This window comes from Stigmatopora nigra, chromosome 7 (genome assembly GCF_051989575.1).
Source record: "Stigmatopora nigra isolate UIUO_SnigA chromosome 7, RoL_Snig_1.1, whole genome shotgun sequence".
NCBI lineage: Eukaryota > Metazoa > Chordata > Actinopteri > Syngnathiformes > Syngnathidae > Stigmatopora > Stigmatopora nigra.
This window is the reverse complement of record NC_135514.1, coordinates 2,015,846-2,034,695: the sequence shown is the minus strand read 5'-3', so window position 1 is coordinate 2,034,695 and position 18,850 is coordinate 2,015,846. Positions and strand designations below refer to the sequence as shown.

Here is an 18,850-nt window from a genome sequence, read left to right as displayed (position 1 = left end):
TGTTCCACTGTACTTGAGTACTTTCAACAAACTGCCTTTCAATTGCTATTTTTCTCATTAGATGGAACCTCTGATCGATTTTGCTTGAGTAGTCAGAGTAGCATTAATACAAAACATTCTTCAACCTTTTCATTTTGTATAATACTCATGACTCATTCTCATTAAGGGAAAGAGAATGTTCTGTGATGGGCAGCTTGATGGCCAATCACAACTGCCTTGCTGGCCAATCACATTCCCCAAGCTATATGCTCGAGTTCACCCCTACATAAGGCTTTGTTGATGATGCAGTTAATGTAAGACGGCTATGATCCCATTCTCTCAACATATACATATACTAACCGTAAGTATCCTCTCCCATTCCTTGTAAATTGTAGGTTAACTATCACATAGCTATTAAAGGTATTAATACACTCTACATAAAATCAATGGGCTGCATTCGCATCCATTAACACCTGTACCAATGCTGTCGTACATGCTCAAGTGTTTGTCAGTCAATCACAGCGCGGCACAAGCAATGAGTGATTTACATTCACGCACAAGGGAAAAAATGTATGCTTTTAGTGAACAATACGCAAACTTCAAACAATGCATAAAATATATAATCGAAACATTTAATTTTTTATGCACAAAAATTTACTTCTAACTAAAAGCCTTGTTCATCACTTGTTTTTTGTGTGTGCATCATACTCATTCGACTGTTTCCTTTGTTATATTTTCAAAGTCATGCGTAAGCTATTGTTACTGGGGGGGGTGGGGGGGGTGTAAAAGTCCGTTTACACTTTGCAGTACGAGGCACATGTGCAAATAAAGGTGTTGGAAATTAAAACATAATATTTTATCATTTGTACCACTTTAAATTCATTAACCTGATGATGTTGTGATATATTGCTTCTGGGCCTCTGCAGGGCATAAAAACATTCTGCGAGTTAGCGATGCAGGCGGGCCGGGAATCCTTATGTTTCCTGATGATGAGCATAGAAGGACGTCATATTTCAACCATAAGGAGCTAGTCAAAAAAGCGTTTATTTCATAACCCCAAATGTGAGTGTGTTAATAAATACATGAACGCCTGACCAACTTCTCGATGTGATGCATGAGGTACAGTATTGTTGTGCATTCTTACAGATTCTGGAAAACATTGAATAAACTTCTGCAGTTCAACGTGTAATTATGTTGGTCCTACTTTTGTAAACGGTTGAGCGTCAGAGTCGGCGTGTTCTAATGTGGAAGGCTTTGGTCATTCCTTGTTTTTCCATCCGTTAAACAGTAGAGTTTGTGTAGCAACTCTTTTTGTGCTCTGGCAAGTGGTATTGTGTGACACACTGAAGTTTAACATGGTAAACATTCTGTGTAACAAATGGCAAGCCAGGCTGGACAAAAAACATTAACAATTAAAGGTAAGTTGAATCTTGACTGAAAGAATGAAGTTGAGGCATATAGTGTGTTTGTTGAAGTCTTTTGTGTGCAGTTCTCACTCATGACTATTGAGGATATGCACTGCACTTGTGTGTCTTTATGGTTGTGGTCCTGGTTCTATCCCCTTGGAGCACAGCTGTGTGTGTGTGTGCATGTATGGAAGTTGGAGGCAGTAGTGGTCCGTTTCACATACAAACAAGACTAGTTGAGTGATGGCGAGCGCTCAGTGGTCCACAGAAGTTCAATATAGGGCCACTTGGTTTGCAGGCAGCGCTTGACTGGAGTGTCATCGGTCCGTACCATGGGGTCTTCAAACCCTAGCACCAAAGCGGTCCCTTCGGCATACTCCACCTGAAATGCACACACAAATAAATACACACTTCCATGTCAGTGCAAACTTCAAAGGAACCCCAACAATGTGGACTTGAATCATTTTCATTTTTACACATTTTCATAAATCAAAAGGTCAAGCATTTAAAGGATTAAAAAAGTGAGATTTTCTCTTTTTTGGGTTTTTGTGGCATGGGAAAAGCAGTCCATATGAGATTTACTGATTATTTATAGTGGCGAAAGGTGAACTACTATATATATTAAACCGGTTAAATTTTTGCATGGTCAACATCAAGTTCTGCTGAGCAACAAACTCCATGATTATGAACTGAGACAACAGCCATTTTGAAAATGAACTCAAGCCAGTACTGCCATACAGAAATCAGGGCACTATCTGTCACTGTCTGCAGCCTCGGAAGTGTTACACAGAAACAAGACAGTCATCCATCCCACTAAACTTGCCGGTGACAAGCTATCACCGGCGTGCTGGTGGCACACGCCTTTCTGCCATAATGGTGTTGAGGAACATGAGGAAAGGCCAAGGGTTTTTGGATGAGTGGACAAGCTATTGGGCTTGCAAAAGCTACTGTTTTTTTCTTTTCTAGAAGGCTAGCTACTGAAGAGAGTGTAACTTTGTGGCAAGAGTGCGCAGGAAGGAAGACAGGGAATGGAGAGATGCAACGAGGATAGACAGCTTAAGAGAAGAAACAATAACTGTCTTACCCTCTCATTTTGGTTGGACTGTTTGAGTCCATTATAGTGGTACACGGTAAACGAGTCAGGGATTCCTGAATCCTGGAACACAGGTTGGGGGAAAAAAAAGAGTGAAAAACATGCTGGACTTTCTGGACAGAACATAATAGCACAACTGGAGGCCAGAAGTGGAACATTTTTGACAGCAAAATTCTGGCAGCAAAGCTACAATCCTGCCTGTTACACTTTAGCGTATTTTTACAGAACAGAAACAAAGCGTGACTCCAATTACCACAAAGGAGCCAAAATCAGGAACACGCAATGACACTTTTGCTGAGTTTGCTTAAATGTGTAGGATGCAAATAGGGTGTTTGTCTGAGCGCGTGTACAGTTTCTCATGTTTGTATGCTTTTGTATGAAATTCAAACCCTTGACCCAATCCCATGTGTGTCTGCTTGTGCGTCCACTTGGCTAATGGTGGTATAATTTCTTTCCAGCTTCTCTGGTGAATCCCTAAATCCCTGATCACTTTAACACAGCTCCCTCTATCTCTGTCTCATAAAAAGGAAGGCTTAACAGCCCTCTAAAGTTTTTAGCCACGACTGTGAACACGCATAGATTTCACATGAGACACCGCAGGAATGTTTGGCACAAAAGACATTGATTACCTAAAACAGCACTTGGTCACGGATAGTGACGCTTATGTGATGGTTATCTTAACCTGATTGTTTTTTTAATTGCATTAAACACAACTAAATAAGGATTGAAGGAATTTGTGTGTCCACATTTCTACACGTACCTGATCGGGAAAGAATTCCAAAAGGAATGGGGCCAATAGAATTATGCCCAAATTCTCCGGATCCAACTTGTTCTTGACCAGAGTGACGCTGATGAAGGTTGGGGGAAATGAAGAAAAGAATTAGGTAAGTATACAAGGAAACATCACGTCAGCGTCCAGTGAAACCATGTTTTGGAGAGCGCTAGCATGTTTTTGCAAAGACTGTGGTGCAACTAAATATACCTCTTTCCAGACATTCCTGCGTGTTAGATCAGGGTTATTATTATTACAACGGTGCAAATGGAAAAAAAACACACACAAAAAAAACCATCAACTTGGTTTGATTGCCCTTTTAAGGCAGCGGCGAGAGAATGGACACCCACTACTTGTGTAGTGTAGTTAAGTATAATGTGTGTGTATTCATGATGTGATCATTTAAAAGTGGACTGGATACGCTTTGACAATGCGTGCAATTCCTTGAAGCATGCTGCAGTTTTTCCTGATGTCTCATCCATCCTTGTGTCTTGTGTGCTAATGCAATCAGCTGATGTTTTCTCATCTTTGATTTATAGCCATGTGTCAATCTGTTTCTATGCAAAGACATTGTGCCTTTATCTGGCAGCTGGCCGAGGAAGTCACGCTTAATTAAACACAACATTCATTTAGCTTGTTTGAAAGCCCCAATGTGATTTTGATATAGCAACATTCTGACAATAAAGACATGAAAACAGAACGTATAGTAGCCATCAAATTAAACGTGACATGAACGTTAAAGTTTTAGATTTAAATGATTAAATTATGTTTGGCTCATTATGAAGGAAATAACATCCGTCTATGATATGACAAAACTGAGTCAGCCTTTAGTCGCTTGTTGCTTGCCCAAAGATTTTGGTCAACAATTCTTTCTTCGGTTGCAAGAAGTGGAATTGAAAAAGTTACGAAATTGCGTTCTATTGTAAATCATGGCCATTTTTTAAGTCCCGTATCCAATGTCAATTGATGGAAGAGATAGATAAGGCAACCTAGACTGAATTGAATCAGCACTGTTAAACTGGACACAAATGGAAAACGCCATCAACAAGTGTTTTGATTGGGTCAAAGAAAATAGTATTGTTAACAAGCCGTAGTTCAATATCTATGGCAACATACCATTTTGTGTTCAATAAAAAAAGAAAAGAGATTAATGCACCTAATTGCCAGATTATTAAGAATATCCACCATTTGAACACTTGGTCAACAGGACATCTCACGAGAAACTAAATTAAGACAATGTGAGGCACATGGAAAGAACAGCATGCCTTAGTTCGGTTGATAATAAAAGTACAAAATGGGTTGTTTTAGATCACCACCACCAACTAACGGAACAATATTTAAAATGATGAATTTTGGGCTGTTATACTCATGTTGTGTGGTACGTAAAAGGCAAAGGAGTCCCCCCCATGGTGTGCTCGAATATGCTGTGATGTGTTGGCCATCTGGGGCTCTGCAGAGCACATCATTGGTCAAAACACCCGGCTATGCCTGTCCCAGTGCAGGGCTTACTGCTCCTTGGTGGAAAACGTGCTCCTGTTTGAAGCAATGCATTTAACTGTTGTCCCCGCTTGCTGGCTTTCTTCCTGTCGTTAATGTTCTTTCTCTGAGCCAAGGATTCAGATTTTTTTCCTTTTTTTTGTTTTTAAATCTCGCACATTTACTATGAGCCGACTCTAGCTGTACTTTGTAGCAGCCTGGTTGTGAAACGTGAGCTGGGCCATTGACCTGGCCTGGCCATGACTTTGGAGTGGGAACTTTAGTAGAGCTACAGGTGCCACACACACACTAATGCGAGCAGTCGCAAAGACCAGCCGCAACACATACAAACACTTACTACTCTGGTTCTGAGACAAGGTCAAGAGCTTTCATCACTTCCTGTAGCAGACAGTCTGGGATGAAGCCGTTATCTGAAGGGAGAGAAAGAAAGGGAGACGGATGATCATGTTGGACCGAGACACAGCTGTAGCTAAAAAAAAAGTCCTTCACCCATACCACTCATTGACGGACGGTGCATGCCATATGTGAATTAATGCGAGTCAAAATAATACACAGCTATTCACTGCCTTTTTTCTTCAACCTACATTCCATAGACATGATCATTTTACCTGTAAGGAGATGCTTAAATGCTAACATGTGCTTTTGAAGGTGGGTTTAAGAATTTGGAAGGAAGTCTTTCAAAATTGAGCATGTAAGCCTGTGGACTCTTTCGATGCAGGCCCTATCTGTTTTCACTGATTCCCTCAAACAACTCAACTCCACCCAGAGGTTTAAATGCCAACATTATTTATTAAGTGTCAGGGTTATGTGCGCACAAGTATTCCAACATTCAGCAACCTACACAGACCCTCTGAAGAGACAGCGTCTTCATACCTGTGGGGAGGAAGGGCTCCTGACAAACAATATTTTACAAGGAACACAGAGGCCCTGAGCTTAGATTTTAAAGGGGCATGTAGAAGGTTGAGGCGTGCCAAAGTGAAACCACACACAAATCAAATAACTCGATTTCCATTAGGAACATTAAAACTAAAAGAAATGTACCAGTTTAAGTTCTTCCGTCCTGAAGAATTCCAGCACACTGTCATTCATACAAAATATAATACAAATAATTGTCTATTCTATAAATAATATTGCACCACTTCTTTTGTCCTTTCCCCCAGTAACCTGGAAGTGACACAGAGAAAAGAGTGGGACGGTTGACTCAGCTGTACGATGAGCTGAGCTCACCAACCTAAACAACAACAGTGAAGATGTGAGACAAAAGTTGTTCTGGTAGTTGGAGAGGAAAAATATTTTTTAAAGAAAAAAAATGAAGAAAAAAAGGGTGTGTTTTCACATCTTTCACCAGATAGACATGAATGGACCATCGTTATTCCAGGCCACTACCTCATTAGTCATGTGTAGGACGCTATGTAATAAATACTTGAAGCAATTGATTACCTTCAGGATCAAATGACTGGAAGACTCTCCTCGCCAACTCTGATGGAGACTCTGGTCCGACGAGGGACATCTCCTGCAGGCAGGACAGCACACATTGAAAATAGAAGTAACAAATGATGAGATGATTGACATTCTGTGACAAGAAGAATGTTTGACTAGCTCCAACAGGAAAGTATTAAAAAAATGGATGTCGAGTGTCTGGTAATGTATGCAACATCTTGTAGAAATAGTCACGTGCATATGTATGGGTGTACACTGTTAATGTAGGTAGAACATGTGTGGGTGTATGGCAGTGCAAGGGGCCAACATAATCACTGAAGTCCGCCAGACTATTAACTGATTTTCGGATAAGCTGACTTGTTTTTATTGCAAACACACAATCAGGTAATCATGCCCTACACATAAACATGATTCATGAGAAACCCCGCACTTTGTTTGTTGGTGAATTTCACCAGGATAAGATAAGCACAAGTCAAATACCAAGATGTAATTTTTGGATAGTCATTCATTTTGATATTTTCTAGAGGGTATTAACAATGTAGAACACTAGAGTGGTACTCTAAATCCTGATAAGGAAAAACATGAACATATGTGCCATGTTTGGAGTATTCTACACCAAATCACACAAGTTGCAACATCATTTATTGTAGTATTTTGGTCCATAATTTTAACTGATTTAACATGTGTTAAATGTGATCATCTACATTTTTACAATATTCATTCATATATTCTAATTCTCAATGGTGACAAAGGAAACAAGATAAAATGTAATAAAAAATCCAAAATTATCATGTAGCTTGAATATAATTCAAAATGAAAAATGGCAGTCTAGATTGAAAGGAGGCATTTTTGTTCATAAAACAACTGCCAAGAGGTGTGCAGAGAACATACTGGGAAATTATTTTTGTTTCCTCTCTACAAGTCAGGAAGTAGTGACAAATACTACACTAAAAGAAAATGTTGTTGAAGGGCAAATGAGCCTTGGTCATCTTGGTTATGCTTGGCCTTTATTAAACCTTGATCCGGGAAGCCTGCTAAGATTTCAATGTCCACTTATTACTGTTCCCAGTGCTCACTTGGGAGGTTAAGAGAGGGGGAGATTGAACAGCGATGACTCCCAGCTGCTTTTGCTTCAGATACAAAGAAAACAGAGCAGTCGACATGGTGATCTGTCACACGTACTATAGCTGGGCCTGATTTGTTAGTATTATAGGTTTCATAAATCTCATGGCAGATTTGTCATTACCTAAATGTGTCCATACCACAAGGCATATGAAAGGTGACCGATCATTATGAGAGAACTTTTTCTTTTTTTCCTAATAGTCACTGGAGTCAACGATTTATCATATGAACAACGTTCCTAAACTATGGACTTAAAGTTAACACAATTTGTCTTTTTTCAAGATAAACAAAAATATACCATGATGGCTGTTAGGTAGATGATATTACAAAGTCCATGAGCTCTCACAACAGGCTCACCAGGTGAAATAATGGCAGCCAAAATGACGTGACTGAGTGTGATGACAGGTCTGCTTGGTTGTCTTTGATCTGTGTTTTATTAGAGGCCTGAGGAAGATGCTGCTGAGTTGGGAGACATGGTGCTAACATAATCCACAGGGAGTATGTGTTTGCCTCTCTTGTTGGTGCCATTGCATTACTCGAGAATGTGTTTGTGTCTCAAACACTGTAATTACGCATTCGCATACATTTAATTGCTTGGAAAGAGAATAACAATATTCTAGTTCCGTACACAGATAGTGAAAAATTGACACTTGAAGAAAGACATAATATCAACAAGGCAAAAATGTGTGTGTGGCCTTGAGGAGGACATTCCATTCTCTACAGTCCAACTTGACCCTCTTCACAGAGGAACAACAAACTGCTCAACACAGGAACAAAGTTAAGAAAACACAAGCTAAAAATCAAGCATGTCATATTTAGCTAATACTATCATCAGACAGTCAAAAACATTTTTCTTCCTGTGCATTTGGTCATATCTTTACAGTACTTTTATCACTTTGTGGTTAAATAGTGTATGTCTGTAATGCATTTGTTGTACTAATTCTAGAGTGGCTCTACGTAGTGGAGACAAATGCGTGTTTCTAACATACTTGGCCAATAATAAAGGTTTTGATACTGATCTGAATGATGAGGAACATGTGCACGAAAAGAAAAATCTACAGCCCTTATTTTAAACCAAGGGTTTGTCTTTTGAATGATAAGTCAAATTTACCTGCTCTAGAAAGTACTTTAAAATGTGGAGTACTTCGTCTTTGTCTTCCATGCTCTAATTCCCCCTCTTCGACCCTTATCCTCACATGCAGGAAGCTACGGGGATAATTTCCCTCCGGTCCGCCCAATGAGCTATTGTATGTCTTGAGAGGCTTTTTAGTCGCTATGGAGCAAGTCCAAAGGGATCTGTTTAAAGACAATGCTGAGATCTTGCCGAATGCCATGTTTCAAATAGGATTGGTACAAGACAGTCTGAAAAGATTTGCTCCACCCAAATCCAAAATGACAAATGCATCTTAGCTGACATGATTTAAGACATTATATTTCTCAATTTAGGTCAAGGGTGCATGTGTTTTGGTTAAAGAACAGTCACACATGTTACAAGACTGCCTGAAGAGAAAATCAAAGGGACACAATAGAATGCCTCTACAGCATCTTTGACAGATTCTGTAACAGAGAACATTACACAGTGGGATAGAAAAGTAATGCAGTACACACACAGCCTTTCAATCTTCTACAATGGTCTTTGGTTAAACCAGTCAAAGATAATTAATGACTTTTAATGTATGTCACTGTGTGAATATTTATCACCCTCACTTCCACTGCTGAAAGCATATTTAAAAGAGACCATTGCTTATTCACTTTTAACACCATATTATTGGCTTCTAGGTCAAAACGAATCCCATAAGGACGCTGGTCCTTACACTAAATAAATCCAGATTTATTGGGGAAAATTGACAGTCAACAACTGAATTATGCAAACGTCTTTTTGAAGAATTGATCCAATGCCAGAAATAAGATCCACAATGAATGCCAAGTTATCAACATGTCAAACCATTACTTTTCTAGTTGTTTTTTTTAAATGGTTATTTAACATCCTTGGAAGCCACAACTCTCTATCAATTGATTCTAATGCTCATTGTCCGTTTCTGATGGAATAGCTTTAATAAAACCTATAGTGGTTCTACCAACGTAGAGAACTTCACATCAACCCGGTTATCCACACATGTTTTCTCTGTATGCTTGTAAAAATCTTTGAAGAAAATTTGCAGCGTGTATTCACAGAGTATTCTCAGGACACAGAGCTTCAGTGAGGCTTTTCCGTGTGCTACAAATCACTAACCCAGACTACTGTACATAGACATGCACATGTACCTTTAAATTCTTTAAAGATGATATACATACAACAACCACCATAACTTAACGAGGAGGACAAAAGTCAGTGAAAACTGTCACCCACACACATGCTTTCCTGAGTGACCACAGCACATTACTTGAAGGACAAACTGCATACTATATCCATATGGGACCAATGCAGTGAAAAGTTTTGTGGAAGTATATTTTACATGGATAGATAACATCTGTAGTGACTACCATAATAATTTCTAAGATAAAAGTGAACACACAAAAAGTAACATTATTCCTTTGGAAGAGTTACATGATATATTGGATAATCTTAATCCCCTATCTTGACTCTTTTCCTCCTGGCATCTCAAAAACATACTTTCATTCATTCTAGAAATAATTTCCCTCTTGTACACACAAACATGAGTACAAGTATGTGTGTTAACAATGGTGGAATGGCCTCTTGTGAGGGTAAATCTGATTAAAAAACACTGATACTATTAAGATGATGGCCTAAAAAGCAACAGCCACACACTGGTGACAATTTCGGGGAGTAAACCCGTCCCCAATGGCAGATAGAAGGAGCAACTGAAACATCAGAGGCAGGGATCAGATGTTCCCCCTTTGTGAGAATGTCTATATCGGGACTAAAAGCCACATTAGCAGGTACAGATTTGGTACAATGGTGCCTGGGAAATTGCAGTGCACTTCAAATAGGACCCGAAAGCAGATTTACTGTCAAGAGCCGTTTTGGGCTCAAAGGGGTTGAGCATGATGGCAGAACATGGAAAAAGTCATTGAGAGTTATGTCAGTAAACATGCATGTGCACATATTTAGGTCTATTCTCAAAAAGTACAAATGGATCCAGATGGGAATTTTGGAATCACTTTCACTCACAAGAAGTCATTGACACACACACACACACAGACACACAATAATCAGGATTATGTTCCCTGTACTCAATGAAGATACCTTACTGTGACTGTATGTATGTCACCAACACCAGGGGAATTGTGGCAATTTGTAAGCATACATGTAGACATCGGGTCATCAGTAAATCAACACGTGATTCACTCAATATGGACACATGTAACTGAGCTTTTAATCAATGCCTTATTACGGGTGTTCTGTTGTGATGAACATGATTGCCTCTGAGCTCTTTTATGATTCTTGTGCTTTTTTCACCCAACAAAGGCAAAGAAAATTGATTTGATTCAAGTCAATCAGCCAGTTAAATACACAAGACAGCAATATATGATGTTGCTCAATAAGAAACAGAGATTGCCATCTACTGAATTGCGTTAATGTAATGTACATTAACCCACATGTCTGAAATTTGAGGATTCCGACTCCAAATGCCTTTTCGCCTAATATGAAACAACACAGTTGACCTGAGTAAGGATGATGGGATTCCACACCAAACGAGGTAGTACTGCAAGTTTGTGTGAGCTTATCTGTTATTCAAAAAGGACAAAAGGATGGATGGAAGGAACAACCTAACATGACACAAATCTTGCTGAAGGACATCTTGTCCATTCTTAAAAGGAGACCTATTTTGAAAGTCTGTCCAGACATTCTTCTTTTATAGTCTTTATCCACTTCAGGATGAGGGTGGAAGCCTCAGTCTATCCCAAGTGACTTAGTGCATACTACAACGTACATCTTGGACCGATTTCTGCAAGTCAATCAGACGGTAATTATGAAGCGCACATTAAGCAGGCCCACGACCATAACAAGAACAAGCGTGTTGAAAATTAATTCAGTCACTGATCTAATGCCAACTGCATAAGGGTCATCTATACGAACTTCCACAGTACCATTGGCTCAATCATAAAGCGGTCTGCCACAAAACCAAAGAGGGCAAAAGCTAAAGTATGAAAGGTTCTGGTGAAACTGGGAGGCATCTGGGCAGCCAAACACTATAATTACCAAGTAGTTTGCAAATGGACTTAGAATCACAATTAACGCATTGTAGATTTTTATCAAAAGCAGACAATGAAGAAATATGCGGAACTGTATTTATTTCAGTCAGACTTGCCCACTTGGCAGCACGGTAGAGTGGTTAGCACGTCTGCTTTGCTGTTCTGAGATCGATGGGTCAATCCTTGGTAGGTTCTGACCTTCCTCTGTGTAGTTTGAAACTTCTCCCAATGACTGCATGGGTTTTCTCCGGGTAATCTGGTGTCCCCCCCATAAAAATAAAAAAAACATGGTCGTAGGTATGCGTGTGTGCATATATGGTAGTTTTTGTCGATGTGCCCTGCGATTGGCAGGCAGCCAATTAGGGGGTACTAATGCCTACTGCACGTTTTGGGCTAGGGTAGGCTCCAGCACTCATTGTGATGATAAGTAGCTTGGATAATGAATGAACTAGCCCAATTACGGGTGAGGTGGAAGGGAGTGCCAAAGAGAACCAAGAAAGCCAAAAACAACTCATATTTTGAAATGTTATTCCGTGATAGCCATGCTCAGAATTTAAAAGTGAAAATACATGTGTGCAGATTCAAATGTATCGATATGCAATTTCTACACTACTAGTACAAAAAGTCTCTGAATTCTTTTGACATTGTTACGCTTTTGCTAATCATTGAGCGTAAGCATGCGTAAGGGAGTTTTACAAAAAGATATGATTATCACTAGAGGTAGGGTCAGCGCCACAGTGACTCTCTCTCTCACCAACAGTTTCCAGATTTTAGCTTACAGGTAAGAGAGTCCTCTACCCCTAACCTAGTCTTTCAAACAGCCTTTGCCTTGTTAATAGTTGTGTATAATGTTGGCATTCACACCGGGTGAGTTTTGTTCATTTTGAGTGATGGCTTCAATGTAAATGAGCGTGGAAATGTGACAGACGTCTGGCAAACAACGATATTTGTATAGCACGATGTGATGGGAACATCACAAGTAGGATACATAAACTTTTTACCAGTGTAAATATCGACAAAATGGATCATGAAGCTGAAAATACACACTAGACTTCTAAGGCAGTCGTATGTCCTTTCTAGAAAAGTTTTCAGCTCCTATTACCAATTATTCTTCTCATCCACTGCTCATCATTTCTTCTGGGCTAGTCCAAAGTAATACAAACTCATCCTTTTCATTTAAACAAACTCAAGTGTCTTTCCTTGTAAATCACTAAAATGAAATTCCTTCCTTTTTATTACTACAAACCCTCCTCCGTTAGTTAAGCAAAGAAATGCTTCCCGATTGTAACTTTGGAAGACATACGTTTATTTGACTGGCATTAACATGCAGTGCCTCATGAAGCTTTGTTTGAGCTTCAGTAAAAACCGCGGCTATAACCCCGCATTACTAAAATCAGAACCGCTTCAGAGAAGAATTCCTTTGTGGTCAGAATGGCCACAAGTAATTATTACCACAATCAACAATGCATACATATCTTACACATGGACAGCAGGTCACAAGAATGACATACAATCACAATTTGTCACGGTTGTGAAATTGTATTGTATTTATCTTATTAGTGTCATTATGAGTGGAGGTGGAGGTCACACTACTGTAACGGGATAGAAATTAATATGTGGAAAGCAAAGAAAGAGCATTGGAAATACGACTATCTTACACTTATTTTTGTCTTCTCCCTCACTTGCATTCCCCCTTGCATTGATACCTGACCTGACTTTATTAAATCTGCTAAGTGGATTCCATATTTTGGTTTTCCTAACCTGTCAAGGAGTCTGGCTTTTATTAAACACTGCGTGACATATGTTTAGACAATTATAGAACAGTGTATTGAACTTGCCTTGGTGAAAAAAACTGAGAGGTGAGTTTCACTTCCAATGATCCAAATAGGGAACTTGGGCGACTTCATGTGGGTTCCCACCTGAAATGAACATGCAAAGAGAATGTGTTAATAATGATAATAGGTTTGTTATTCTTATTAATAAATACAATGTTCACCATAAAGGAAGAATTGCATTGATATTAAATCAGGCATCATACATTTGAATTGAAACCATTTCTTTGTACTCTAGTTTAGTTTTAGTTGAATAAGTTATTCAGTTGAAATTCTGTGTTGGACCTGGCGACAAAACTAGGCGGCAGTTTGTCACAGGTTATATGTCGAAACAACCAGTCGCATTTTTCAAGAACTGAACTCACACAGCAGCAACCCAATTCAAGCTATTGGACCTCTGCAATATCAGCAACCAAAGTATTCCACTCTATTTTTTTTCAATGTAGCATAACTCTAATAACTTTACAAAACAAGCTCATTTTTAGCCTTATTTGGGTTCAGTCTGGCATGCATCATGTTATCAAATTAATTTCCTTTTCGATGCTTATATAGGCAATAATGAATAAATAGTCAGTCATTATTCTTTCATATCTAATGGAACATATTTTTTAAACACATTATATAATCTATTCTCAATAAATGTTCTGGTGGCAGGAGCATTTTAAATCATTTGTTTTGAAATGTACAAAGCCTTGTACAAAGTGTTTTCTTTCCCCCCCAAATTGTAAGCACTACTGTAATGTAAAAGGGAGGTTGTGTTCACTATTATTTATCATGTTCACAGTGAATTTTGTTTACCCATTTTTGTTTTGAAGTATGTATATATGTTGTCTTACTGGTGTATTTACAAATCACTGTACCTTGCAGTAGCGAAGTGATTCCATGAGCGTGAGGAAGCCAACTGATGCCTGTTTATGAATTCCGTGTAGCTCTAAACATGAGGACACAGAACAAAAACATTGACAAAAAAAAAAAAAAAACTGCACAGCTTTGACATAAACGTTAAAACTATTGCCCTTTTGTGTACATGATGTGTACCTATGCACCTTCAAAATTGGGAATATATTTTTTTTGTTACTTCTTTCCACACAACATTAAATATATTAAATATTTGTTGTCTTACTCATTCCAGAACACTCTCGATCTCCATCCCAGACATTTGCAACTGCATGGCCCGTGACAAGAAGATTCACCAGACTTTGACTATAAAATATGTAAACAAAGAAAACTTATGAGGAAAAAAGTTATTTAGTACCATTTTGATTTTGAACATGGAATGGCCAATCAATTTTTTGTGTTAAAATGTTTTCTTTTACCAGCCATGGCCGTGCACCGGATCTATAAGAGGCTCCATTGTGTCCTGGATCTCATTTCTTATGTTCTCGATGCCCTGTGTAGACCAAAAGTTAATTTGACATTCAGTCTCCACAATTTTGGTATATATATTCTTTCCTATTACTTCCAGAACGTTACCTTGGTGAGTATGACAGAGTAGAGGAAAAGTAAAACTCCACAGCACCCCTCCCAGGTGTGAAATAGGGATAGCACCTCAGTTTGGAGATCGGACACGGACATAAAAACTTGTTTCCTGCAGATGATAAAACAATTGAAGTTATTTCTAAAATACATAATAAGGAATGTCACATTTAATTGGATTTCAACAAATTATTTGCATGGCTGTATCTGCATGCTAAGCATGCCCTGTGATCTTGGTTCAATGTTGCAGGGACACATTTACCATCATGAATTTTGAGGGTACCAATCATTGGATTTAGCCCAGGGGTGGGCAAACTATTCCACAAAGGGCCACAGTGGGTGCGGGTTTTCATTGCAACCCATAGAGAGGACACCTTTTCACCAATCTGGTGTCCTACAAGTGCAATCAGTGGATTGCAGTCAGGTGCTTTTGGTTTCTGCAGATATTTCATTGGTTAAACTCTGTGCTGGATCGGTGGGACCAAAAATTTGAACCCACGGCTGGCCTCGAGGACCTGTTTGTCCACCATTGATCTAGCCACTATTTTCTGACAAGCACAAAATGTAATGTTTGGCAATGCATTATGCACATGCATGACTAGATCTGCACATTAATTTGGTGGCTCAGGGTTCAGAACAATCTTTGCAAATAAAAAGAACATCAATACTTTTACTGCTCATATGGGGACTCATTAGTTTAAATTCTGATTCAGGCTGGTCCCCTGGTCATCATGATAAAAGGAAATCCTGCACTTGTACACTCTTCATTAGGGGAATAGGTTGCCCAGTGGAACATTTGGACAAATCACGACTCCCCAAAGCAGTTGATTTCAACAAGTTAAAACATCAATGGCAATTGCACTACATTGGGGATATTTTCAAGACTGTCCCATATCTTTTCGACAAGTGAGTCCTGTTATATTTGTCTCCCATAGGATAAACGTAGGTATCTTAGCGAGAAAACATTTTGCCACTTACTGAAGAACACTGTGAAATCGCTCAAAGCCAAGGTCTTCCACAGCCAAAGCAGCTAGTAAAAGACAAAAATACAATAGATATAACACTACACACTGCTACTGAGATGGCAAGTTTTTGTGATAAAATACAGACAAAATTCACAACCTTTTACAATGTTAATACAACCAATAGATGCTACCCTTTAAAAAAACGGGGTATACATTTTAAGTCAATGTCGACACAATGCCCCCCCCCCCCAATTACCATGAAAACTAGTTAATTGCTGATGATCATCATAAAAAAAGAAAAATTATTTGATGACCCCCATTTAATGTTGAATTTTGAATGTGATTACTGCTATTTCTAAGCACAGCCATATCCCAATTAGAGCGGTGCCTCTACTTGAATGAATTCTAATTATAAAAGACTTTCAAACGAAAAATAATTATTCCAATATAGGATAATTTGTCCAAGTTACAAAACATCAAAAGATTCACTTTCTGCAGCCAAACTAAACTCATGAAGTATACTTTCTTCAGCAACACCCACGCAGATTAGCTCACTTTGTGTTGTGGCATCATTTTAATAGATAATTTAAAACAAATCTTATATTTGCGTTGTTTTTGCACACCATGCAACATTGGTATACTTTTAGCATTTTTAAAGGGTTCATTGTGGCTAGTATTAAAGTTTGTGGAATGAATTATGCTAATTCAAAGTAAAATGCTGCTCTATTTCTAAAAAATCCAAGTTACAAAAGTTTTGGAACCAATTAATTTTGTAAGTAGAGGTGCCACTGTAAAAAAGTGTTTGCACCCATCAATTTTGTAACTTTTATTAGATAAACGATTAATTGCTTTTTTTTTTTTAAATCACAAAAAACTGTTATTTGAAGGACTGGGAAATACATGGACTGTGTACTAGGGTTTAAAAGCATGGCACTCTGTCCATTATAATGAATGACAGTCTTGGTAGCAAGTCTTTCACTGTACATATGGTGGGCTCTTTGCACAAACTCTCCAACACAGAAAAAAGGCTGTTTGGTCTTTCACTTTGTAAAAAACAATGATATTCCTAATGTGCTGTTGAAAGAAGCTCTAACTGAGAATTTTAGACATACATCATCTTTGTGAAGCATCATCCAGCACACAAAGCAGCAATTTTGAGCAGGGCTTTATGTTTTATGCTTCCTCTTACATCCTCTGATATTAAGGTAAACTCACTGGTGGATGTGACATCACAGTAGTCTGTGCAAAGAGCCCATTCCTATGAAGGAGTGAGCATTCTTTTTTTAGTGTCATTTAAAAATTAGAACATTGTAAGCCAACAGATGTTTAAACTCACTGGGTTGCTGCTGCCCCTCTAGTGTTTGGCTGCTCTCTGGGGCTGGCATGTCCTGCGTTACCGACAGGTTCGGTGTTTTTGCATGTGTGAGAATATGTGGGTCTTGTCCCTTAGCCCATGAAACAAGGCAGAACCCTGTGGAGGTGTTGGAGCAGGCTGATTCCAGGATCTCACTTAGCGCAGAACACAGGAGTGTTTTTTGCTCCTCTTCTAAAAAGCACACACAATCACGCATGATATAACGAGCATACAAAAATAATGTGATGGATGTGAGTTTCGATGTACCAGTCACGTGTCTCCAGTTTAAAGCATCTCGGTTAAAGAGAAGAGTCTTCAAAAGGAAAGCCTGCAAGGAGAAAAAACACAATACGCTTTAACAAATAAAGCTTTATATGAGAGGTACGGTTATCCTGGCGAGGGACTTTAAAAAAGATCCTACCTGTACAGGTACAATTACTGCACATGGCCCCCCTTCAAACTGTTCAAGTGCTGTGTGCTCACTCTCACTGAACACAAACCCTGTGATTGACAAAACAAGAAATGCAAATAATGTTAAACAAGTTCCAATAAATATTTTCTGCACAATGCACCTGCATGCGTAGGGTTGATATTTTTAAATATGATAAATAGCCTCCAAGCCATAGTATAACAAGAGTGCTACAATGACACAACATGCATTCATTTGGAAATCAAGCATACAAAAAATCGTACCTTGTGTCCATCTGCGAAAGATGGAAGCTGAAACAGCTCCACTTGTTGGTCTCCCCCATACTAAATCCACCACCTCTTTATTTAAGTCTGACATGACCACTTTTGATGCAAGCATGTGCACGCCCACTCACTCTGCAGGGCAACTGATGTTGATTGCAGCCAACTTGGAAGATCTTCAGACCCCCTGACAGTCCACTTTTGTGAGCATGTACAGCCTGTGGCATTGGCCACAAGCTACCTGTGGAACAAGGCGGTTCTTCTCTCTGCTCGGCTGGCCAGAGGCTGAGTGATACGGGGAATGACATCAACGTGGTCCCATCAGCTGAAAGGTAGCATGATGAACACATTAGCTTGGAGCCTACATAGAGAGTGCCTTCATCATAAAATAAACTAGAATAATACAACTAAAAACGAAACAAAAACTTGACGACAGAATTATTCATCTGGAAAGCTAACAGCTACTCATTACAAGGGCTGGATGGCAACATTTAAAATGACGACAGTTGACAAGATTGCGTGAATACCTCGTGTTATGATTGTGTATTTACTACGCGTATGATACATGATGATGCTATTATTTAACTCAGACTCGATGTAATGGGTAATGAACACGGAACTAGCATTAGCATTACAAGTCAGCTAACCTACTATATACTGCTTAGCAATTCAATTTCCATGCAATGCAACGCTAAAAATTTACTGTCTTTAAATATTAAAATTACGCAAATATTCAATTACCTGATTTTTAAAAACCGAGCCGGGTTTCCGTATTGATTGCGCGATGTCATCAACATCAACGCCTCTGTCATTCGTATTTACTACTGAATTGGAAAAAAAAAACTGTGCGTAAACGTAACGTGCTTCCTTATTGGTTGAAATATAGGAAGGTCTAATTGCATGAGGGGGTGCGTTCTCAACACACAATACTATTGGTCCTTGTACTTGTCATTCAAACGAAACCCGCCCTGGTTGCAATTTTCCCGGGTAATACTGCATTCCTGCAACATTTACCTTTTAATTTACATTCCAATAATAAAATATAGTGAATCGAATCATTTCTGGT

General features: G+C 38.9%; 1 protein-coding gene across 2 annotated transcripts; it reads right to left on the bottom strand.

Annotated features, from left to right (window-relative positions):
- Nucleotides 1–999: 999 nt before the first annotated feature.
- mindy3 (MINDY lysine 48 deubiquitinase 3) lies at nt 1,000–18,627 on the bottom strand. 2 transcript variants are annotated; one of them, XM_077721136.1, is made up of 16 exons: nt 18,526–18,627; nt 17,788–18,109; nt 17,516–17,595; nt 17,362–17,422; nt 17,077–17,286; nt 15,754–15,805; nt 14,773–14,887; nt 14,616–14,689; nt 14,423–14,502; nt 14,160–14,230; nt 13,306–13,386; nt 6,188–6,260; nt 5,085–5,157; nt 3,239–3,326; nt 2,470–2,541; nt 1,000–1,767 (listed from the first exon to the last, which is right to left on the bottom strand). In XM_077721136.1, exons 2-16 carry the CDS (start codon nt 17,900–17,902, stop codon nt 1,618–1,620), a joined length of 1,395 nt encoding a protein of 464 aa, XP_077577262.1. In that variant the 5' UTR covers nt 17,903–18,109; nt 18,526–18,627; the 3' UTR covers nt 1,000–1,617. The 2 variants fall into 2 exon arrangements, with proteins under 2 accessions (XP_077577262.1, XP_077577263.1); XM_077721137.1 differs by lacking the exons at nt 15,754–15,805; nt 17,077–17,286; nt 17,362–17,422; ... (1 more) ...; nt 17,788–18,109; nt 18,526–18,627 and adding an exon at nt 15,038–15,110.
- Between the last annotated feature and the right edge of the window lie 223 nt (nt 18,628–18,850).

Coding starts and splice junctions, on each gene's coding strand:
- mindy3 (XM_077721136.1), bottom strand. CDS start 17,902: ATGCTTGCATCAAAAGTGGTCATGTCAGACTTAAATAAAGAGGTGGTG. Junction 14,690..14,772: donor ACTCTGTCATACTCACCAAG/GTAACGTTCTGG, acceptor TGGTCTACACAG/GGCATCGAGAACATAAGAAA. Junction 2,542..3,238: donor TGGAATTCTTTCCCGATCAG/GTACGTGTAGAA, acceptor CCTGTGTTCCAG/GATTCAGGAATCCCTGACTC.